Below are 26,217 nucleotides of genomic sequence, written 5' to 3' on the forward strand. Positions count from 1 at the left end.
CTTCACATCGCTTACACATTATGGTTTCATATAGAGTGGAGTTACAGTTTATTGGAATTTACCATGGTTATAATTACGTTACTTCAAGGGGTTCCAGTATATGTCCATCCATATGCTTACTAGGTAAGTATGTAAAAAACGTCTTCTTGAACCATAAGCTGGGAAATTTTCCAAATTCCATAGCATTCCATAAATTTGCAGATCTTTTTACTCTGTCTTCGCGTATTTGCTTATAGAACAATTTCTTGTCTGCAGCAATCTGCAATTAATTACCACATACATATAAGTAACTGTAGTTTAAATAAAAATTTGATCAATTTAAAAAATTTACTAAACACTTAGATACTTTGAGTTTAAGGCTTGAAACATTATTAAAATTTAATTCAGATTTCTTCTGTTTATTGAAATTCATGTCCACGGGTTTCAGTAATGATTTATGTGCTTTTAATTTGGCCCATGTGTGCATACTTTGTAGCATAAGCTTTTCTGAAAATAATAACCTAGAATGTTATTGGTTTCTATTTTCTTTATTTCGAACAATTTTCTTCTTTTATATTTAATTGTTGAGTGTCTTAGTTTTTTATAAAAATTTAAATAAGGCATCCGATTCTTATATAGATGTGCTTTACTATACATTTACAGGGTAATAACTTTCTTTTTGTTATTAAATTTTAAGAACTGTGTTTTTGTATACCTTTATCTTGATGGGAAAAAAATACACCTCTCCTGTACATTATCCAGTAATTTAGTTGTGGAAAATCGAAACATCTGGGCAACTTGGCGAATATAAATCCTTCATGTGCCATTTTCTTGAGTTCATTCTATATAAATTATTTTTCATGTAAACAAATACGTTTGTAAATATTTCAGTTTAATTAAAAATTGGTTCATAATTACTAAATCATGTGTTATTTAAAAAATGTTGTTTTAAAATATATACATAACTCTTTAATGGCTTGTAGGAAAAATACCCTTTATAACCCTTTCAGTGTCATTGACACCATAAATTAACAAAAAAAATTCAGCCATTAAAGGGTTGAAAAGTGTATTAACCCTTTAACACCCGAGCAAAACAGAGAAAACGTATAAACCAATAAAACACCATTCCTAGGGTTTTTTGGGACGCTGATTACGAATTTGATGTCAAATTGACAATGTGGCAGTTGACAGCTGTCAAACAAACTGTCAACTTTTATAAAAGTGATTAATTTTTATAAAAATGACTCTAAAAGGGTTTTTAGGGTCGCTGATTACGAATTGACCTCAAATTGACAATTTGACAGTTGACAGCTGTCAAAACCACTGTCAACTTTTATAAAAGTGATTAATTTTTTGTAAAAATAACTCTAAAAGGTTCTTAGGGTCACTGATTACGAATTTGAACTCGAATTGACAATTTGACAGCTGTCAATTTTATAAAAGTAATGTTGTTTAGATAAAAGTGTAAAAAAGAGTTTTTACAGTTTCTGATTTCGAATTTAGTGTCTAATTTGGTCTAATTGGCAATTTTAAAATTGGCAGCTGTCAAACCAACTGTCAACTTTTATAAAAGTGATTATTTTTCTATAAAAATGACTCTAGAAAGATTCTTAGGGTCGCTGATTACGAATTTGAATTCAAATTGATAATTTGACAGTTGACAGCTGTCAAAACAACTGTCAAATTTTATAAAAGTAATGTTGTTCAAATAAAAGTGTTCAAAAAAGGGTCTTTTCAGTTTCTGATTTCAAATGTTTGTGTCCAATTGTCAATTTTAAAATTGAAAGTTGTTTTGACAGCTGTCAACTTTTATAAAAGTGAATAATTTTTTGTAAAAATGACTCTACAAGGGTTCTTAGGGTCACTGATTACGAATTTGAACTCGAATTGACAATTTGACAGCTGTCAAAACCACTGTTAAGTTTTATAAAAGTAATGTTGTTTAGATATAAGTGTAAAAAAGGGCCTTTCCAGTTTCTGATTTCGAATTTAGTGTCTAATTGACAATTTTAAAATTGACAGCTGTCAAACCAACTGTCAACTTTTATAAAAGTGATTAAATTTTTATAAACATGACTCTAAAAAAGTTTATAGGGGCGCTGATTACGAACTTGAACTGAAATTGACAATTTGACAGTTGACAGCTGTCAAAACCACTGTCAACTTTTATAAAAGTGAATAATTTTTTGTAAAAATGACTGATTACGAATTTGAACTCAAATTGACAATTTGACAGCTGTCAAAACCACTGTCAAGTTTTATAAAAGTAATGTTGTTTAGATAAAAGTGTAAAAAAGGGTCTTTACAGTTTCTGATTTCGAATTTGGTGTCAAATTGACAATTTGACAGTTGACAGCTGTCAAACCAACTGTCAACTTTTATAAAAGTGATTAATTTTCTATAAAAATGAGTCTAGAAGGGTTCTTAGGGTCGCTGATTGCGAATTTGAACTCAAATTGATAATTTGACAGCTGTCAAAACAACTGTCAAATCTTATAAAAATGTTGTTTAGATAAAAGTGTTCAAAAAAGGGTCTTTTCGGTTTCTGATTTCAAATGTTTGTGTCCAATTGTCAATTTTAAAATTGACAGCTGTCAAATCAACTGTCAACTTTTATAAAAGTAATTAATTTTTTATAAACATGACTCTAAAAAAGTTTATAGGGTCGCTGATTATGAACTTGAACTGAAATTGACAATTTGACAGCTGTCAAACCAACTGTCAACTTTTATAAAAGTGAATAATTTTTTGTAAAAATGACTCTAAGAGAGTTCTTAGGGTCGCTGATTACGAATTTGAACTTAAATTGACAATTTGACAGTTGACAGCTGTCAAACCAACTGTTAAATTTTATGAGAAGTAACTTATTTTTTATAAGTGTCCATAAAAGTATTTTTGGGGTCGCTGATTACGAATTTAGTGTTATAATCACAATTTGATAGTTGACAGCTGTCAAAGCAACTGTCAACTTTTATTAAAGTGATTTATTTTTTATGAAAATGACCGTCAAAAGGATTTTGAGATCGCTGATTACAAATTTAGTGTGAGAATCACAATTTGACAGTTGACAGCTGTTAATCGAACTGTCAACTCTTATAAAATCTTATAAACTTTACTCCAAGGTTCCGTTACTAGCGTTAGATTTCGCTAGCGTTGGCTACAGACTCGCTTGGTAAAATTTTCATTATTTTTTTATAATAAAAATTTTTTCTTTAGTTTACTTTTATTTTTTTTTTTTGTACCTTGACGGATTCTGAAGAAATGAAGTCAACTCCGATTAAAAATTATTAATATTTAAAAAAGTTACAGTGGTTTTTGTAAGTGGGACACATATATGTCCCGCAGGCGTTAAAGGGTTAAAAAGGCAAATTCATGCAATCAAATAACTTACTGTTACCAATTCCTTTAATTCGAATTCGTTTTCAACAGTTTTTATAACTTCGTTACTTTCTGATGGTTTCAAATAAGAAAGATTTAATTCTTTTTCATTTCCTTCTTGACCATTTATATTACTTGAATTAATAGTTTTACTATCAGTAACTTTTTTTTTAATTATCACGTCTTGAACATTTATTTCTTTTTCATTTTTTCTCTCATTGTCAATTTTATTTCTTTCTTCAACCACTTTATATTTTTGAACATTTGCAACCTTCTCATCGATATCAAATTTTTTATTCTCTCTCCTATTTGTTTTCTTAACCTTTTTAACAATTTTTCCTTTTTCCTTGTCAAATTTCTTAAAATTATTATTCTCAGATTTTTGCCTTTGTTTTTTGCTTCTATTTTCATTAATATTCGTGATGGGGATAATAGTTTCAACATTTGATTGATCTGGTAAAATATTTGCATCATGAGAAACATTTGTAATGCTCTGATTTGGTGTTACGATTGGAGTGTGCATACAAACTCCATTAACAAGATATTGAAGTTGTCCCATTTTTAAATTTTCTGCCACTCCACTTATGCAATATTTTAATTCATCCAGTCCATTTTCATTGGGAATATTTTTTACGCCCGATATGATGAAAGTTGTTTCTTTTTCCATGGGTCTTGAAATTCCGGCAATGTGAGTGATTGGCACTTTTTTGTAAGTTTTCAATTTTTTTCTACGATTCAACCATTTTTCAGTTTCTTCTTTTTTCATAACAATTTTCCGCTCGTACTGACATTCACAAACTGGTATTTTTACTTGTAATTTTCGAATTTTTTTGCTGTAGGAATTATTCGTCTGTTTTGAATTCTTTAGCCAACAAGGTGTTTTATTTTCATTTTGAGTATAAAAATTCATTAAACCGTAATCTTTTAATGCATCGTCCCATTTCTTTGAATCGAATTCTTTGTCTCTCAATTGATTTTTATTCTCTATCGAAATAATTTCATCTTTTTTAACTTTATTTTTAACGCAAGTGCCATATGGTGATTCGTATAATTCATATTCAGGAATATAATTATCACTTCTTCGAGGACTGAGTGGAGGAATAAATTCTTGATTTATCGGTTCACTGGCGTTAGTTTCGAGGGTTTTTTCATTTTCTCTTTCACGACAATGACAAAGTTTACCGCCAGGCTTTACTGCTATTGATTCAATAGGACGAATTGGATCCTCAAGGTAAATTAATGTTTTTTCAGGCGCTGATATTTTTTCTAAATTCGCTTTGCAGTTGAAAAGTTCCTCTTTCTTTGGAATTTCATTTGATAATTCATCATCGTTTGGTACAATTGCGATTTCAGTTTTATTTCCTTCAAGATTTTTCCGATTTTCCATTTTCAATGCATTTAATTGCTTTCTAAACACACTTGAATTTCTGCTTATTTTTCTCGATTTTTTCCTTTCTGCTTGATTCAGTTTCTTATTATTTTTCATCCGATTGTTATTTTTAACTATTTTTGATTCATTTCTGACCGAAAAATTTCTATTTACTTCTTTTAAAATATTTTCTTTTTTATCATAATCTTTTGAGTTTATTTTATGTTTATTTTTTGAAGATATAAAAGTATTTTTCGAAATTCTGATAGACGTTTTATTTCCTTTTAAATCAGTTTTAATATTCTTTTTTGAATCGTCTTTATTATTTTTCATTCCAATTTTATTGTCTTCTTCCAAATTGTTTTTTGGCAAAATTGTTTCGGTATTGTTTTCTTTTTCTTGATCTAAAATTTGATTTCTATTTTGGAGAGAAAAAGACTGTTTTTGATTAAAATCAAAATTCTTTTCGTAAAGGACTTGCATTTTTTTTGTAGAAAAAATTTTTTCTACTTCTTCGTTTTCTTCTTCATTTTCTGTTTCTTCTTCGTTATATTCTGCTTCGGCTTCTAATTCTTCTTCATTATCGATTGTAAATCCATTTATAAGATAATCAGAAGTAATATTCATATCAGAATTTTTTACCTGCTTGCAAGCACAACAATTATCGCATGGAGCATTTACAAGTTTCATTGTAGTTTCAACACTTTCAATCAATTTATTAGCTTCTTTTGAAAATTTCAAAAATTCTTCATCTTCATTTTGCAGCCAAAATTGCCAATTTTTCGAGAGATTCTGTCTTCCTTCAGGATACATTTTTTTGGACTCATCACCAATTTTTAATTTTTCCAATAGGTTTTCTTTGCTGTCACTTGACGTTAATTTTGTATCTGTGAAAAATTCGGGATGGATTTAGATACATTAGATAGATGTTTAGACAATTTATTATTTATTATTATTATTATTTTTTACTAAAATTTTACTTTCACTCCACTTTCACTTCACTTTCACTCCAATTTTGCTTTTACTCAAATTTTATTTTAACTCCAATTTCAATTTTACTCATACTTTTTTTCACACTAATTACACTGTCACTCGAATTTAATTTTCGGTCCACTTTCACTCCACTTTCACTTTTACTCAAATTTTATTTTCACTTCACTTTCACTCTAATTTCACTTTTACTCGAATTTTATTTTCACTACAATTTCAATTTTACTCGAATTTTATTTTCACTCCACATTCACTTTTATTCAAATTTTATATTCACTCCACTTTCACTTCACTTTCATTCCAATTTCATTTTTACTCAAATTTTATTTTCACTTCACTTTCACTCTAATTTTACTTTTACTCGAACTTTATTTTCACTCCACTTTCATTTTTATTCGAATTTTATTTTAACTCCACTTTTATTGCACTTTCACTCCAATTTCATTTTTACTCAAATTTCATTTTCACTACAATTTCAATCTTACTCGAATTTTATTTTCACTCCACTTTCACTTTTATTCAAATTTTATTTTAACTCCACTTTCACTCCACTTTCACTTTTACTCGAATTTTATTTTCACTCCACTTTCATTTATATTCGAATATTATTTTAACTCCACTTTTATTTCACTTTCACTCCAATTTCACTTTTACTCGAATTTTATTTTCACTACAATTTCAATTTTACTCGAATTTTATTTTACCTCCACTTTCACTATTATTCAAATTTTATTTTAACTCCACTTTCACTCCACTTTCACTTTTACTCGAATTTTATTTTAACGTCGAATTTTATTTTCACTACAATTTCATTTTTATTCGAATTTTATTTTAACTCCACTTTCACATTTACACAAATTTTATTTTCACTCCATTATCACTCTACATTTATTTTCACTCAAATTTTATTTTCACTACACTTTCACTTTCACTCATATTATATTTTTACTCCACTTTCATTTCCACTTTCACTCAAAATTTATTTTCACACCACTTTCGTTTTTATTCAAAATTTATTTTCACTCCACTTTTACTTACAGTCAAATATTACTTTTACTACACTTTCACATTCATTTTCACTCCACGTTTACTCTAATTTTATTATTACCCCCCTATCACTTCATTTTTATCCCTAATATGAACTTTTTATTTCATTTCCTATTGAGTTAAGATAAAATTTGAGTAAAAGTGAAATTGGAGTGAAAGTGGAATGAAAGTGGAGTAAAAATAAATTTTCAGTGAAAGTGGAGCGAGAATAAATTTTTAGTAAAAATAAAAGTGAAGTGAAAATAAATTTTGTGTTAAACTGAAAGGTGAATAAAATTTAATTCAATATGAAAGTGGAGTGAAAATAAAATTACAGTGAAAGTGATAGTGGAGTGAAAATAAAAATTAAGTGAAAGTAAAATGAAGTGGAGTGAAAATAAATTTTGAGTGAAAATGAAGTAAAAATGGAAATAAAGTAAAATTTACTTGAAAATTAAAGTGGAATGAAAAAAAAATTTTAGGGAAAGTGAAGTGAAAATAAAATATAAGTGATAGAGAAAGGATGAGTACAAATAAAATTTAATGGAAAATGAAAGTAGAGTGGAAATGGAGTTAAGATAAAATTTGAGTAAAAGTGAAGTGAAAGTGGAGTGTAAATAAAATTTGATTAAAAGTGAAAGTGGAGTGAATGTGGAATGAAAATAAAATTTGAGTAAAATTTAAATCTAAGTGAAAGTGAAGTGAAAGTGGAGTGAAAATAAATTTTGAGTAAAAATGGAAGAAAAGTAAAATTTACGTGAATTTGAAAGTGAAGTGAAAATAAAATTTAAGTAAAAGTGAAGTGAAGCAGAGTGAAAATAAATTTTGAGTGAAAGTGGAGTAAAAGTGAAAGAAAAGTAAAATTTACGTGAAAATGAAAGTGAAGTAAAAATAAAATTTTAGTGAAAGTGAAAGTGGAGTAAAAATAAAATATGACTGAAAACGAAAGTTGAGTGAAAATAAAAATTGAGTAATAGGGAAAGTGGACTAAAAGTGAAGTAAAAGTGGTGTGAATGTGAAGTGAAAGTGGAATGAAAGTGGAGTGAAATTACATACAAGGTATCGATTTTGTAACTTCACTTCACTTTACTTTCACTGTATAAGTTTAAAAATTAATTATTAACTTAAGTTTACAAACGAAATTTATACCGGAAATTTTCTTTTCAACTGGTTCATGATTTTCATTTAATTGATCCAAAATACAAACAGAATGTTTTTCATCAGCTGCTATATAATTCTTATCTTCTATTTGTCGATTTTCTTCTCCTTTTCGTAGTTTAACTTTTTTAAAATAATTTACAATATTTTTTCGTTTATGCTTGATTGGTACCCTTTTCACTCGATGTTTTAGTACTTTTTTAATGTCTTTACTCTTTCTTTTTATAGTTTTTTCATTAATTTCGTCTTTGGCATTTTTAAAAATAAAATATTTATCATTCGATGGCAAAATTACTTTTGGTTTTGGTGTCTTTTCGCAGTTTTTGCGCCAGGTATTTAATTCTACTTGATACAGACGCAAATTTGGTGGTATGAATAATGTTTCTGAATAAGGACTATATTTCTTCTTGGGATAATCAACTTTTGGTGGTTTTGCTATATTGAAAAGTTAATAATAAAATTGTAATTGTTAATATTTGTTTAGAAATTAATATAATGGTTCGATTATGTCAATTTATTTCGATAATTTCAGTTTCATTTTCACTTTTAATTTCACAGAGATTTACACTTTAATAGACATTCATTTTCACTTTGACAAATATTCGTCTTCACATTTACTGTCACTTTCATTTTGACAGATTTTAATTTTAATTTTTACTTTCACATTGACTATCTATTGTTAATTTTTACTTTCAGTTTTTACTTTCACTTTCACTTCGGCAGATTTTTTTAAGTTTAAGTTTTATTTTGGAAGTGAACATGAAAATACTCGAAGTTAAAGTAAAAATTACAGTGAGAGTCGAAATAAATTTTCATAATCGAATCCCTGAAAGTTTTATTAATTTTTATAATTTACGTTTTGGAGGAATTCCCAATGATTTGACTGGAGGAAGTCTTTTATTTAATTCGATTATAGTTTCCGGAAGACTTAAAAAAGCAATTGCAGATAAAGTTAATCTTTCATTGCAATTGTAATTGTTTTCTAAATAGTGGAAAGTTAAATTAAATTTTAGAAATTATTCAAATAAATTTAAAGTTTTCAACGTATTTTATTATTTATTTTTTTTATTTATTTTTTTTATTTATTTTTTTATTTATTTTATTCTGTATTTTTTATTTTAATTTAGTCTCGTAATCAAGAAACTCGATAAATATCTAAGATATAAAATTTTGAAAATAAAATTTAAAAAATTTTCAAAGCATTACAATTATATTTAATTCTTATATATTGTTTTTAAAGTATAAAAAAATGAATAATTGGCTATTTTATTTAAGAAGCATAAATAAATAATTAAATAATAAGATTATACTTACTGTGACCTTCTATTTCGAAATCAGTACCTGATGCAATTTTATAGATTTCCCGCAAAAATTCTGCAGGATTTACGTTACTTTTTTCTTGTAAATATTTTATCTGTTTTGACAATAGCTTAAAAAAGGGGGAAGTTATTCCTATTTCCATTAGAATATTTCGCGTTCTGAATGTTTCTTGTTCCTTATAATCCTCAAGCAAGGCATTTTTTAATATCATCAAATAACCCATCTTTTCGTTAAAATGTAATTATTACATATTCATGCAGAAAATAGTTCAAAAATTTTTATTCTTTTCAGATACCTGTGAATTTGAAAAGTCCTGATACCAATGCGGATATTTTTTTAGTTTTACTTTCTTTTTTCTAGCTATGAAAGAAAAAGTTTGATAGTTACTTTGTTTAAATATTTTTTATTTGGATCTAAATTTAATTTATTTGATTCAAATAACTTGAATTATTTAAATCGCAATAAATTTCAACCTCCTCGAGGGTCAGACCATTTGTAATTTAGATAATAGACAAGTAAATGATTTAATTATGAATCAATTAAAGTTTATTTGATCCAAATAAATTTTTCTTTTCAGTGTAAAAAGTGTTTTTAATTAATTAAAATACCTTTCTTTCTACCAATTTCAATACTGTTTCGTCTGGCTTTTTTGAAAGATAAGAATTTTTTTAATCTTTCTCTTTCCAGAATTTGTTGAATATCATCTTCAATAAAATTCTCTGAAGTATCAGGTACAGACACTAAACTATCTGTATCTTTCGATTCTCTTTGATCTTTAACTAATTTTTGTTTAGCTTTAGTCCCCTTCTTGTTGGAAAATGTTATTACATCTTGAAAAAATTGCGTTCTTAATCTTAGTACTGGACATTCGTGAATTGCTCCTATAGCTGTTAAAGATGATTTAAATGGCGGATTTTTTTGGTCATATTTAAATAATGGATCAAAGTCACTTTTCCCACAACAAAAACCAATCTCTTTTTTACTCTTTACACTAACGGTTTTCTTTCTAAAAGAATTTAAATGTTTTATAAACAAAGAATAATAATTAATAATAAAATAATAATAAAGTAAGAATAACTACAAATAATGGAAGGAATTAATAGGTAAAATGATATAGAAGATATTTAAAACGTAAAAAAGTAGAAACTAAATAATACAAAATAAGTACCTTCAATATTAAAAAAAAAATGTAAAATCAGTTTAGAAAATGATTGTACAGTAAATTAAATACATTAAAATAATTCTTTTCAAATTATTACAGTTACTTACTTTTTTTGTCGAGATAAAGAACGAATTGATAATTTTGATCTTATGGAACTTTTAGACATAGTTACTAATAATTTTAATATCCAAAAATATTTAGACCATATTAAGAATAATTTCGATATTAGGGCCAAAATTCATAACATTTATTATTTTTTTATTGAAACATTTTGAGGTTTTTTTTTTAATTTGACATAGTAAATATTGATTTTTTTTAAGTTTTGAGGTTTGATTTCTGATTCTTGCTTGTTTATATAAAATAGAGTTTCTGTTTATTTTTTTTAAATAACAGGTAATAGAAAACTAAATTTGGGGTTTCTGATATTTTTAAAAATTATAGTCTTACTGCTTATGTGAAACTTGAACAACTTTCTAGCGTATTAATTATTATGTAAATTTTATTCCTATTGTATTTTTTATTATAAATGAAAGTTAAAATATCGTGGTTTTTATTTCAAAACCTATATAATTTTAGAGTTTATTAAAAATTATTACAAAATTATTTTAATTTTTTAAATAGATATTAACTTATATTAAGTTTATATAAAAATAACAAATTTAAAACTAAAAGTTAACCCCCCGACACACACATGAGAAAAAATTACAACTTTACACACGTTTAGAGGGAATCCCTCACCACATTTTAAAATAAGCAACATTAAAACATAAACAAAGGAATCAACAAAAATTTAGTTTTAACACAAACTTACAAATATGTAGTAAATTATTCTAAATTATAAAATTAATAAAATTAATTTTCGGTCTCAAAAATAAAAATCAATTACACGAATGCACATCTTCGAAGGAATTCCACTTGACATGTAAAAATAATGTAACATTAACAAATAAGCAAAAAAATCATTAAACAATTCATTTTAATTATATTTGTAATATAATTTTGTCATTAACCAACAGTAGAACAAAAAATGTTTTGAAAACTTGATTTTTTTATTTAACATAACCTCACTTTTTCGAGTTTTTCTGGCTTTGAAGCTTCATAATTAAATATTAATTATATGTTTAAACTAAATGTTTTTTTAGAAATGTGTTGAGGAGTAAATTGTCAAAAGGTATATATAGAAACTGATTTTATTTTGCAATGAGGAAAACAAAAGTTATTTAAAAAATACTGAAACCGTAGAGGGAATCCAGGGAATCCCTCCCTAGGTGTGTGACGGAGGGTATTTAATTTAATTAATTTAAATTCAGAATCTCCTGCAAATTGGAAAGCGGTCGGTAACCCTATAGACATTTCAGTCAGACGTCTACAGAGGGCAGAAGCATGCAGAGAGCGCAAAAATTCAACGATAAATATAAATTATCCAGTGCGACATTTTACTCGATAGCGAAAATTTTATGTACAACCAACGCTCAAATCACGCTGGGTGCACCAGTTCTCGTTTGATCACTGAAGTTAAGCAGCGTTGAGCGCGGTTAGTACTTGGATGGGTGACCGCTTGGGAATACCGCGTAGCGTTGGTTTCATTTTTTATTATTTTTTTTTAAATATTTATTCAAAAATTATTTATGAATCATAATTGTTTAAAAGTATTAAAATTTTAAATATTAAAAATAAAAATTTGACCATTTTTTATCAAATTGTTTTCCCCAATTTTGTAAAATACTTTTAATATTTATTCTCTCTCCGCGTGTATAACTAAACTTCTTCTATTTAAAATTAAATAATTCAAATTAAATTTTTAAAATTTAACGTTAAAAAAAATTTTTTTTAATTTATATTTATTTTGATAGCGAATTTTGAAAAATTTGAAAATACATCACGGACACCTGCCATTTCACACACGTGGACATGAGTAGGAATCCATTGAATGACGTCAACTGAAACTTTTCAAACTATATTACGGTAAAGAAATCGAATGACTATAGCATAAAGAACGCCAGTGCAACGTTGAATTGATGAGTGTGTAATAAAGTGTTGGGCGTTGTCGTTTATTCTTTTTTATACCTGCCTTTTCGGCGGTATTAAAAAACAATGGATTTTTTTATAAAAATGAAGTGCAATTGTTATTTTTTTAGTGCCTCTCTTCTTTGGATTTTTATAATTTATCTTCAAAATGTTCAAGCTGGTAAAATACTTACTCATGTCTAAATTCATTTCAAAACATTCGAAACCTGGTCTGTATTTGAAAGAAAAACATTTCATTTTTCCTTTGAAACTTTAACAAAAATACAAATAATAAATTAAAATAATAATTATTTTTCTAATATGCATTAGCTTTAAATTCTTCGTTGATTAATTTTTGATGATTTTTGATGAAATTTGAGTTTATTTCAAAAATTGTTTATCGCATGTAAAATGTATTGTATATTTAAATATATACTTAAAAAAATGTAAATTTCTCAAAAATATTTTTGTTTAAATATAAATTAAAGGATTAGTTTAGTAAAATTTATTAAATTTTATACTATATTTATGAAATATTGTGGAATAAATTAGAGAAAAGGTTTTTTGAAAATTTGTTATGGCTTTACTTAACAAGTGGGTGTGTGAGCTCCATACAGATGTACACAATTATTTACTAATGATTCATTGTTCAAAAATATAATACTAATTTCATCTTTTAAAATATTCATTATTTTCTATTTTGTACGATATTTTTTTCAGAAAGAAAATATTAATTTCTCCATAAATTCAATGTCACATATTAAACAAAATTTTTTAATTATAAATTTAACGTCTTTTGTAATTTTTTTAAAAAAAGAGATTTTATAAATAATAGTAAATTATTGATCTTTATTAATTGAAAGTATTTCAACGCAGTTTTTTAATTTAAAAATTGTTTAATGTTAATAATAAAATGTTCATAATTTGAATAAATGAAATGTTTTATCTTGAACATCTTCAGATTTCTTCAATTTTTAACACTATCACTATATTTTATCACTATTTTAACACTATATTCGGAACTACACCAAAAAAATTTCCCAAAAGAGTTAAATAATTAAAAAAAAAATTGTTTATAAAATTCTTCACAAACATTCAATTATTTTCATAATTAAAAAATTTCCACAGGCATTCAATTATTTAAAACAGAATTTTTCTAATATTTTTCGAAAAAAATCAATTATTTAAATAGATTTTTATAAGAATCTTCGCAAGAACATTGAATTATTTTAAAAAATGTTCAGAATAATCGTTGTAAGAATTCAAATATTTTTATAAATATTAAAACTCAACGCAGGATTTCAATTATTTTTAATACAATAATTTAAATGAATTCCGCTAAAAACGCAATTATATTTCTTAAGAATTTGAATAAAATTTTTCGAAAAAATTCAATTATTTAAAAAAATTTGATATAATTTATTTCTTAGAGTGGTAATAATTATTTTCAATTCATTTTTAAATACATTTCTTGAATGAATTTAATTATTATCAAAAATTTTAATGAAATTCTTCGTAAAAATTCAATTATTTTAGAAAATGTTGATATAAAGTTCTTCATAAGAATTCAAATATAAAAAATATTCGCAATTATTCAATAAATTTATTTTTGTATTTAAATAATTGCATTCTCGTAGAACTTTTTAATGAGAATTGATTTAGTATTGAATAAAATAAAATAATTGAAGTTTTGAATAATTTTACTTATAAATTTCAACAAAAAAATAATTGAATTTTGAAAGAATTACTTTTGTAATTTCTAGAAATAGTTGCGTTACATTGAAATCATTTGAAATATTTTAATTCCTGTAGAAAAAATAAATATTATAGGTATTTAGATATTTATTTTAAAAAATTATTCCATTTTTAAATGTAATTAAGAAATTATAAAAAATGGAGTCGTCAAGTTTAATTTTTCGATAGCTAATTTTTTACTACTTTTTTTAGTTTGAAAGTTACTTTTTGCTGCTTTTTAAAATTAATTATCGAGTACAAAGCCTGATATTTTAATATTATTAATATTTTTTTTTGAATTTCACACCAATAAAATTCTTTAAATTACCGCCTAGATGGCATGAAAATTCACTCATAAACGAAGTGAAGAAAATAGTATTTTTCTTTTTTTCTACATTTTCTTTTCTTCAGTGTTTATTAGAATAAAATTCCTGTAGAAATTGACTTGTAAACTAATTATAAATTATAATTGACAAAAAGTGACAACTGAAAATTAATTAATAAAAATATTTTTGTTTACAGGACAAAATGACACAATTGTCACTTGGTGCACTGTGTCAAAGGAGGAATTTGAAAAGTGTAAACAATTTTCGAACGTAACAATGAAAGATAGAGCATACTTTGGTGCACACTTTATTCAACTGAATTGCACTCATGCTTTTAATAAAGAAGAATGTATGTTTCTTCTTGATCAAGAAAAAGCACAATTAACCACTCTGGATCCCGGTGAAGTGTTTACAGCAGGAAGATATCACAGTTTAATTCCAATAATGAAGGAAATTTACGAAAATAAATTAAATTATCAATATGCAGTTGCAGTTGTTAAGAAAAACACTTTAACTGATGTCTCGAGTCTTTATAATTTACGTGGCAAGAAGGCATGTTTTCCTGGTGTGGGAATATTGGGTGGATGGGTCATTCCACTAAATCAGGTATGCATAATCCAAGTTAAAAATATTAAAAAGGGTAATTTTCAAAGAAGAGTCAAAATTAAAAATTTTTTCAAAATTTCTTTTCCGCATTCACATATTTTAATTAAAAAATAAAATTATTTTAAACTGCATACAAGCTCATTTCTAATAAGAGGCTTCACACTCTATAACTAATTTTAAAAAAGTATCAAAAAATAGATTTAATATTGAAAAAAGTAGTAAAAAAAAATAGCTATCGAAAATTAATTTTAACGAATAAAAAAAATTGTTTTTAGACGATTCACAAAAATTTAATTCAATATTTCCCTGATTGTTTCCTGATTTCAATTGAAAATATTTATTTTTATTCCAATCCTGCTGAGAATTTTAATTCTAAATTTTTGAAAAATTCAATTATTTTCTAAATTTTTATCCTAAAAAATACAATTGTATTTAAAAGTAATTTTCAAAAGTAAACAAATCAAATTATTTAGTAAAATTTGATTTAAATTCTTCACAGGAATTAAGAAAATAAATTTTAATAATTTTTCAAAGCAGAAATTTAAATGTTATTACAGTTTTACAACAATTAAAATTTTCGACGATTTCAATTTAATACCTATTCTTTTAAAATTTAGTTATTTCTAAAAAAAATGGTACTATAACGCTTTTAATATTCAATTTATATCTAAAATTATAACTGAAATTCTTTATCAAGAATTTATCAATTTTTTAAAAAATAACTGAATTTCTGAGAAGAATTTTATTATTTATGAAAATAATTGAATTCTTGCGAAGAATTTTATTTAATTCCTTTTAAATAATTGAATTCTCGTGAAAAAATTTATTATTTACGAAAATAATTGAATTCTTGTGAATAATTTTATTTAATTTTTTTTTAAATAATTGAATTCTCCTGGAAAATTTTATTATTTGGCAAACTAATTAAACAATTGTGAAGAATTAAAGAGAAAGAATATTTATCAATTTCTTTTAAAAAAATAATTGAATTTCTGAGAAGAATTTTATTATTTATGAAAATAATTGAATTCTTGCTAAGAATTTTATTTAATTCCTTTTAAATAATTGAATTCTCGTGAAAAAATTTATTACTTGGGAAAATAATTGAATTTTTGCAAAGAATTTTTAATTTTTTTTTTAAATAATTGAATTTTCGTGACAAATTTTAATATTTAGGAAAATAATTGAATTCTTGTGAAGAATTTAAGAAAGAATTCAAGAATTTATCAATTTTTTAAAAAATAATTGAATTTCTGAGAAGAATTTTATTATTTACGAAAAAATAATTGAATTTTTGCGAAGAATTTTATTTAATTTTTTTTTAAATACATAATTGAATTTTCGTGACAAATTTTAATATTTAGGTAAATAATTGAATTCCTGTGAAGAATTAAAGAAAGAATTAAAGATTTTATTAATTTTTTAAAAAAAATTGTATTTCTGAGAAGAATTTTATTATTTACGAAAATAATTGAATTCTTGCGAAGAATGTTATTATTTCGGAAAATAATTGAATTCTTGTGAAGAATTTTACTAAAATTCTTAAAAGTAGGTGTAATTGAATCGTTGAGAAGCATTTTATTATTTATGCGAAAATAATATTATTCTTGCCTGGAATTTTATTTAAATTTTTAAAAGTACATAATTGAATCTTCGTAAAAAATATTATTGCTTGTAAAAATAATTGAATTCTTGCAGCTAGAATTTTATAGAAAGTTTTTAATTGATTTTTTTCGAAAAATTTTACGAAATATTTTCAATACAAATTCAATTCCTGTTAAAATTTTATTACTTATAAAAGAAATTGAATGTTTGCGAAGAATTTTATCAAAAATCTTTTGTGGAATTTTATTAAAATTGTATAGGTATTGAAAATCATTGATTTTCGAAAAGTTTTTGAGAATAATTGAATCGAATTGAATTGAATTAAAGAATTTTATTAAATTTTTAGAATTTTTTTTTTATTTCAACTATTAACGAATTTAAAGTGATGCCTGTAATAATTTTAATAAAAATAATTTTATTTTAAAAATTCGCTTGTATGCAGTTTCTCCAAAATAACTCCAAATTAGGGAGTTTAGGATAAATATTAAATAATATTTTAATATAACGAATATAATTATTAATGGATTCTCTTATTATTTTGCTAGTTGTTAAAAAACGGAGGAATGGAAATTCATGACTGTAATAATCACGTGAAGTCTGCAATTCAATATTTTGGACCAAGTTGTGCTGTGAATTCGCTGATCGACAAATACAATCCATTAGGTAGGTTTTAATAATAATAATAATTTTTAAATAATTAATAAACTTTAAAATGATTTATTTGTAGAAGACATTTTTTAAAGATAAAATACTTTACGATTTTTAGGTGACAACTCTCATCAACTCTGTAACTTGTGCATTGGAAAATTACCTGGTGGTAAATGCACCAATGCAGATCCTTATTCTGGTTACGAAGGAGCGTTCCGCTGTTTGTCTGAAGCTGGAGACATTGCTTTTCTAGTTCATACGACCGTACAAGAAATGACATCGAAAACATACGAAAATTGTGAGTTTAATTAATATTTTAAATATTATTTTCTTTTCTAAAGATGAAAAAAAAAATAATTTTTATTTTTATTGATATCAATTTTATAAAAACGAACCCACCATATTGGATCCGCCATTTAGAATTTTTAAAAACAGTCTTTAGATTCGTAATCAGACCTCAGAAACCGTTGACAATTTATTTAAAATTCTAATATCATACTTTTATAATCCGCGAAAATTATAAACTTTTTTCTTTGTTTCTTGCATATTAAGCTCTACATACGAAAAACGATTACGAATTACTTTGTTTGGATGGATCACGAAGGCCAGTGGATGAATATCGCATTTGTAATTGGGGTGAAATTCCATCGCGAGCAATTGTCACATCTTCAGCGACAAATCATTTTACAAGAAAATTGTATCAAAGATTTTTAGAGAAAGCAGCTCGACGTTATTCGACAGAGAGGCATAATTCGACTTATGATTACAATAGTCGACCTGATTATTCATCGAATAATAACTCAGGTTATGATAGAAGAAAATATTATGGCAATAATAATAATAATAATCCCTCTGGATACAGTAATTACGATAATCCAAATGAATTCGGCAATATGGACTATCGTGAAGGATTTGATGGATATCAGAATAATGACGATAGAAGATATTCAACTGAAGCGCCGTTTATCAAAAATCCTGATAATTTCAATTTGTTTGAATCGCCATCGAATTATTCAAAGCACAATCTTCTCTTTTCCGTAAGACATAATTAATTATTACAAATTATTCTTTTCTTTTTCACATAATTTTAATTCCGTTTCTTAATTTTCTTAACAAAGGTTTCGGATATTATAAAAATTATATTATTTAAAGTATTTTTTTAAAAAAGTAATTCTCAGAATTTTTTCATTTTAATTTTTTAAACTTGAATTATTCTCAATATTTTCGTTAACATATTTCAAAAAATTCAAATACAGACCAAAAATAATAACATTAACATTTTTGAAAATTATGTTTAACACTAGCAAATTACAGAATTTTTTTATTTTCAAATATCAATTTTTGAACAATTTCATAATCAAAATTTTAAAAATTCACTTATTAAGTACATAAATAATTATTATGATTAACAATTTTTAAAACTTCAATATAATATTCAATATAATTCTTCGCAAGAATTCAATTATTTTCCTAAATAATAACGTTCTTCGGAAGAATTCAATTATTTTTGTAAATAATAGTAATTTGTTGCAAAAATTTAAATTTTAACAAATCCAACGAAACAATTCAATTATTATTTTTTTAAATTCGTTTTAAAATTTTTAAAAAGAATCCAATTATTTTCTAAAATTTTAATAAATCTTTTGAAACAATTCACGATTATTTTAAAAAAAGTTGAAAGAAATTGTTCATAAAATTCAATTACTTCCAAAATTTTCAATTAAAATTATTAAAGGAAATCGATTATTTTTAAAAAAAATTTAAAGAAATTCTTAAAAAGAATCTAAATTTAGGATTTTTAAAAATTTTAATAAAATTCTTCACAAGAATTCAATTATTCTAAAATTTATACAAAAATTCTTTAATATTTTCAGTATTTTTCGAAAAATTACATTAGAATATTTTTAAAAAACTAATTTTATAATAAATAAATAAATAAAAATTTTATCATCATTTTTTTTAAATTCAATTATCTTTGGAAAAAGAAATTAAAATTTCTAAAAATTTATTGTTTTAGATTTATTAAAGTTTGAAAGAAATCAATTTCTTATTTATAATTATAATTCTTCACAAATTTGATTATTTTCTTTTAATTTTTAAGAAATTCAATTATTTTTAAAAGATTTTACCAAGTTTCAATTGTTTGGAAATTTTTCAATTGTGTATATTTGAAAAATTGTTGTCTTTCAAAAATTATTTAATAAATATTTTTTAAATATATATTTTAAAAAAATTTATTTTAAGAATTTCTTTATTATAATTTTTTGAAAATATAATAACATTGAAAAAAATATGGATATTAATATAGTTGCAATTATTCTAAAAAATTGAATTTTTATATTTTTAAATAATTGAATAAAGGGACTAAAAGGGACTTTTTTTGGACCTTGAATAGTGGATCCGAGGCCTAATAAGAAAATTTCAAAGAGAAATATATTTTTACGTATATTGTTTGTAAATAAATGAAATTAATAAATATTTTTTAGGACGTAGCCAGAGATTTTGTCTCCTTACCAGAGAAAAGTCAAATCTATTCGGAATATTTGGGAAAGAACCTTGATTACGTTCTGGCGTTGAGGAACTGTCCTGTTAATAGAATGAAAATTTGCGTAACATCAGATCCCGAATTGGCAAAGTGTTTCAAAATGAAGGTAAAACTTGCGATATACATAATATTTAATATTAGATGTATTTTATAAGTTTCTAGGTAAATGTTAAATTTTTCTTTTCAGATTGCTTTGGATGCACAATTATTGAAGCCACAAGTTGTATGCCACAAGGGTTACAGTCACATTAACTGTATGCGCGAAATAGAAAAGGGGTGAGTATTAATTTAAAGAAAAAAAAGTTATATACAATTTGGAAAAATGTTAAGTTTTCTTTAACCGAAATTTTATTTCTGAAAATTTGCAAATTTTTATTTACTATAATATTAAATTAAACGAATTTCCATAGTACAAAATTTTTTATCATAATCACAATTTTATTTGGAAGAATTTACATTACGTCGAATTTTAATTTATCGAAAAATTTTCATTTGCTAGAATTCTTATTAAACAGAATGTAATTTAGACGAATTTTTAATTGACATGAAAAATATTACAAAGAATTCTTTCTTAGCCGAATTTTTATTTCACAAAAATTCCATTATTGAACAATTTTCAATATTACATAAATTTCATTTAACCAGAATTTAATTAGACAGAATTTTGTATTTAAAACAATTTCTGTTTGTCAGAATGGTCGCCATGTTGGATCCGCCATTTTAAATTTTTATTCTGATGAAAAATAGTCAAATTCAGCAATCTCAAATTATTTTTAACCGATTTTTTATTCTTTGAAATAAATCAAGCTTAAATGTTGAATTTAATAGAATCTAGAGTTTAAATATAAATTTAAAACAAATAAATCGGTTTTATATACTCAAAAATGAATGTAGAATACAAAACAAAATTTATAATTTTTTATGGGACTTGAATTTATTTATTTTTTTTGAAAACGGACTTAAGTAATAAAACTATTTAAAATTTTGTAGATTTGCCGACGTTGCAGTATTGGATGCGAGCGATGTTTACACTGCCGGTCTACGCTTCAATTTAATTCCTTTTATTTCCGAAGTGTACAATCTTGGTTCTCCTGAATATTACGTGGTCGCCGTTGGAAAGGAAGACGATCCCGATACGGATTTAACATATTTGAAAAATAAATACACTTGTCACACTGGAATTAATACGGCTGCTGGTTGGGTCTATCCTCTTTCCTATTTACTCACCAACAGATGGATGAGAGGATATGGCTGCGATTCGGTTCGCGCTGCTGCTGAATATTTCACGAAATCTTGTGTACCTGGAGCCCTCAGTCCAGAATATAATATAGGTAAATTCTTATTAATTATATTTATTATTCAATATTAATTAATTATTTAATGATTGACAAATTTTAGGACAAAATCTGACTAAATTTTGAATTTTTTCGTCCGCCATCTTGAATTTTTAATAACTGACAATGAATTCGTAATCACCGACCCTTCAGAATTTTATAATCTTTAATTCAAAGCAAGGAATATGAAAATCGATCACGATTTCTGACCTCTAGACTTTTCTGAACGAAAAATTATTGTTCCACAGTTTAAAAGCTCTCGTAAAACGGGAAGCTTAAATTTGGACCAAAAAATTAGGATTTTTAGAAATAAATGGGTTGATAAATTGCCACGAATAATTTTAATTTTTAAATATTTTTTCATTAAGTATAATTTCCTTTAACATAATGACAGGCCTCGGATCGACTTTCACGAACAAAAAAAGTCGAAAAAGTCGTTTATTTAATTTAGTGTTGTCACAAATATTTTATTTTCTATTTCCCTGATTCTTCACTGATTTCTAAATTTAATTAATCAAAATTTATATAATTTTTCTAAATAAAATATTTAAATACTTATTATTTCTTTTTTCACCAGGAAATAAAATTTTAAAAATTTCAAATTCTGAAATTTAATAATTTCTAATAATTAAAACTGTAACCCTTACAAAAGTTCAATGATTTTCTACAATTTTTAACTAAACTTCATTTCTAAATCAATTATCTAAATTACTTTTTAATATTTTTCCCAAAGTTGTTCAAGAATTCAATTATTATTTAAATACAAAACTTCAATTTTTTATAAGAATTAAAACCGTTCATTTTTTTTTTAAGATATTAAGGTAGAATATATTCAAAAATTTTAATAAATAAATTCGTAAAATTAACTAAATCATTTTTGAAAGACGCAATAGTTTTCCAATTACATAACAATTAAAAAATTTTTTTAAAAAATTGAAATCTGGTAAAATATTTAAAAAATACTTAAATTTTGCAACGAATTCTAATAAAATTCCTTAAAATAATTAAATTTGACAAAAGTTTAAATAAAATTTCTGAAAATAATTGAATTTTGCAAAGAGTTTTATTAAAATTATAGATAAATTAGAATTTTAATAAAATTCCAGAAAAAAAATTAAATTTTGCAAAGAGTTTTATTAAAATTCATGAAAATAATTGAATTTTTCAATAAATTAAAAAAAAAATCCTAGAAAATGGAATTTAGACAAAAATTTTTATTAAATTTCCTGAAAATAATTGAATTTTGCAATACATTTTTTAAAAATTCCTGAAAATTAGATTCAGATAAAAATTTTATTAAAACTTCTGAAAATAATTGAATTTTGCAAAAAGTTTTATTAAAATTATAGATTTATTTATTTATTTATTTGATGTGTATACGGGTAAATACCCTTTCGTACAAAAGTACTGTAATATTGCTTAAATTAAAAAATAAAAAACGAAGCAATGACAATAAATCGATAGATAGATGAATTAGAATTTTAATAAAATTCCAGAAATAAATTAAATTTTGCAAAGAATTTTATTAAAATTCATGAAAATAACTGAATTTTTCAATAAATTAAAAAAAAAAAAAATTGGATTTAGAAAAAAATTTTATTAAAATTCATAAAAATAATTGAATTTTGCAACGAATTTTAATTAAATTCTTGAAAATTGGATTCAAACAAAATTGTTATTAAAACTTCTGAAAATAATTGAATTTTGCAAAAAGTTTTATTAAAATTATAGATGAATTAGAATTTTAATAAAATTCCAGAAAAAGAAATTAAATTTTGCAAAGAGTTTTAAAAAATTTCATGAAAATAATTGAATTTTTCAATAAATTTTTTAAAAATTCCTGAAACTTGAATTTAAATAAAAATATTATTTAAATTCATGAAAATAATTGGATTTTGCAACGAATTTCAATAACACTCTCTAAAATAATTAAATTTTGCAAAAGTAATATTTAAAAAATAATCAAATTTTTGATGAATTTTAATTATAAATAATTTCTCAAAAATTCTGAAATAGTAAATTTTAAAAAATTTTAAATTACTTTGTCAGAGAATTACTTTTTTCAAAACTATTTTAATATTTTCATTTTTTATCGAATTTACACTTGAAGATTATTGTAATTCATTAAAATTTTAAAAAATTCAATTATTTCCAAAAATTTCAATAAAAATTCTATAATAGTTAATTTTCAAAAATTATTATAAAATACTTGAAAAAAAAGGATTTATTTTCAATTAATTTTACTAAATTTAAATTATTCAAAATCTTTTTAATTGTATATTTCAAAAATTTAAAAAAAAAATGTTCGAAAGATTTACCTACAGCTATTTTTTATACTGCGCGTAAAAATCGAAAAAAGTTGCAGCATTTTGTACTAAGAATATGGTATTTTGTCGCCAAATTTGGAAGAAAAGTCGAAAAAGTAGCAATAAATTTTTTTAATATAAGCCGATATAAAAGTCGCATTATTTGAAAATAGTTGAAGAAAGTCGAAAAAATCATAATATCCGAGCCCTGTAATGATAAAAAAAGAAATCATATCATAAAAAATAATCTTTAATTCTGTCTTAGGAGTGCCTTATGACAACATGTGCGACCTCTGCCACGGAACAGACAACAAATACTGTCGAAGAGATCATTCTGAAGATTACTTTGGCTATACAGGAGCTTTCAGATGTTTAGTGGAAGGTGGAGGCGATGTTGCTTTCGTGAAGCACACAACAGTCGCAGAAAATACGGACGGCAAACGAAAGGAATGGTGGGCTCGTAACACTTTTACAAGAGACTTCCAACTTCTCTGTCCGGATGGAACACGTCGCTCGACTCACAAATATAAAGAATGTAATTTAGGAAAAGTCGCCGCCAACGCAATTGTCACACGAGGAGGAGAGGCCTACAACGAGACACAAGTTAACGCATTCATTAATCTTTTTATTTACGCCCAACAATTCTATGGAAGAAAGGATCAGGACGACTTTAGCTTCAGTATGTTCTACAGTGTTCCCCCGTACAGTGATTTAATATTTCAAGACGCAACTCAACAGTTGGTTGTCATTCCAAGGGAGAAACGTGAATATAGCTCTTATTTAGGTCCAGATTTTATGAGAGCAAGAAGAGTCGTTGATTGCGCCGCCGGAGCTTCATCAGTAACATATTCTTTATTGGGAACTTTTACCATGATCACTCTTGCTTTACTTTTTAGCAGATAAGTATTTTTCATAATGATCAAAGTTCAATTTATCCCTCAAAATTTTTGAAATAAATTTTCAAAAATTCCTGTTCTCCAAGAAACAAAGAAAGCCAGTAGAATTTCAAAAAAATACTCCTTGATAACGAAAAAAAAATCGTTTTTGAATCTCAAATTTTACAAACAAAGAGAAATTCTACAAGACTGTATTTAATAGTGTACATAAACTAACTGCCTACGTCTGATACCAAAACAATTTTCTTCGAAAATTATTTTCATTTGCAATTAAAATTAAAAATTTAAAGAAAAATGTATTTGGATCAAAGACTTGAAATTGAATTTACAAAGTAGCTGAAATCGATAAAGTTAAAGTCCACAAAAAATTGATGAATCTATTCGAATATTACTTTTAAGAAATGTAGAAAAATTGAAAGTCTCGTTCAAAGAACCGCTAAAAAGCTAAAATATATTAAAAATTAAAGTTTTAAATCATAATTTTTAAAGGAACTTTTTCGTAACAAGAAATTGAAATTCCGAATTCTTTTTTAATTTAGGAAGGAAGGAGTTTGAGTTTTAGAAAATTATAACGTTGTGGACTTGAACTTTTGGTTGAAAATTGTCCGTCGGCTAAATTTTATAAAATAAAAGTTAGTCTTTTAATAGAATGTGGAGATTTTAAAACAACTTTATTTGAACAACTTTAGAGAATTAGACTTCTTATTTACAAATTTTTAATGCTCTTTAAAAAGAACTTTTATACAAAATTATTGCTTTGTATATATTTTATACACATTCATAAAGTACAAGTGACTATGAGTCAAAAACTATGTAGTTTGTAGATATAGTTGAAAATAGTTAAACTTACATTTTATATTGTGCCTTTGAAACAAAAAGATGTTAATAAGAAGAAAATAGTTTCTAATTATTAATTATACATTAAATTTACGTTTTATATTAATAAATCCGTCCATTTTTAATATTTGAATGTAATTTTTATATATTGTACTTCTATTTTAATGTACTATGCCGTCCATGGAAAATTTTGAAATAAAAATTTCTTTATATAGTTTCCTAAAAAGATTTTTCGTTCTTTCGTTTTTCCATATATATTTAAAAAAAATTTTGAAGTTTTAAAAATATTTTAAAAACCGTCATCGAACATCATTGTCAATATTAATAATAATCGTTGTACTATAAGTTCGTAATTTAAAGTCAGTTATTTTTTATTTGTTTCTTTGTTTTCTAATTTTTTTGGTCATTTTTCTTTTTAAATGTTTTGAATTTTGGAATTTAAGAAATTCTAATTTAATGTTTTGAAGATTGAAGAGAATATAATGTGTGATACTATTTTTGCACAAAAATGTTAGAAATTATTTTAATTTCCACAATTTTGCGATAATAATCAAATTCCCTTTTTAATTTCAAAAGATAACATTTTTGATTAAAAAAATGTTATAATTTTTACAAATTTTATAATTTTTAATCTAAAATCATTTAATTCCTGCATAAAATGTTATTAAAATTTTAAAAATTGAATTTTTTTGAATAATTTTATATTAAAATTTTTTATACTAATTATCTAACATCTTTCAAAAAACTTTATTAAAATTTATAAAATTAATAGAATTGATTCCAATAATTATATTAAACTTTTTGAAAATAATAGAATTTTCGCAAAGAATTTTATTATTTATATAAAAATACCTATAATTAAATTATTTTTCGAAATTCTATTAAATTTTCTTAAAATTTTTAAAAATACTTGAATTCATTCGAGAAAATTTATAAAATTTAGAAAAATAGTAATTAAATTTCTGTAAAGAATTTTATTATTTATAAAAAT

General features: G+C 24.3%; 1 protein-coding gene and 1 non-coding gene across 3 annotated transcripts; both read left to right on the top strand.

Annotated features, from left to right (window-relative positions):
- Positions 1–5: 5 nt before the first annotated feature.
- LOC122498182 (melanotransferrin) lies at positions 6–25,415 on the top strand. Of its 2 annotated transcripts, none has more exons than XM_043605812.1 (9): positions 6–123; positions 14,646–15,055; positions 17,206–17,323; positions 17,427–17,606; positions 17,861–18,345; positions 19,795–19,959; positions 20,041–20,129; positions 20,844–21,184; positions 23,759–25,415. In XM_043605812.1, exons 1-9 carry the CDS (start codon positions 21–23, stop codon positions 24,394–24,396), a joined length of 2,529 nt encoding a protein of 842 aa, XP_043461747.1. In that variant the 5' UTR covers positions 6–20; the 3' UTR covers positions 24,397–25,415. The 2 variants fall into 2 exon arrangements, with proteins under 2 accessions (XP_043461747.1, XP_043461748.1); XM_043605813.1 differs by lacking the exon at positions 6–123 and adding an exon at positions 12,343–12,570 and having other exon boundaries at positions 23,759–25,414.
- Positions 11,847–11,965, top strand: LOC122498204. Its single transcript, XR_006301209.1, has one exon. It is a non-coding gene; the product is annotated as a 5S ribosomal RNA (ribosomal RNA).
- Positions 25,416–26,217: the final 802 nt, after the last annotated feature.

The sequence above is a fragment of the Leptopilina heterotoma genome, unplaced genomic scaffold (genome assembly GCF_015476425.1).
Source record: "Leptopilina heterotoma isolate Lh14 unplaced genomic scaffold, ASM1547642v1 Lhet_142, whole genome shotgun sequence".
Classification (NCBI taxonomy): domain Eukaryota; kingdom Metazoa; phylum Arthropoda; class Insecta; order Hymenoptera; family Figitidae; genus Leptopilina; species Leptopilina heterotoma.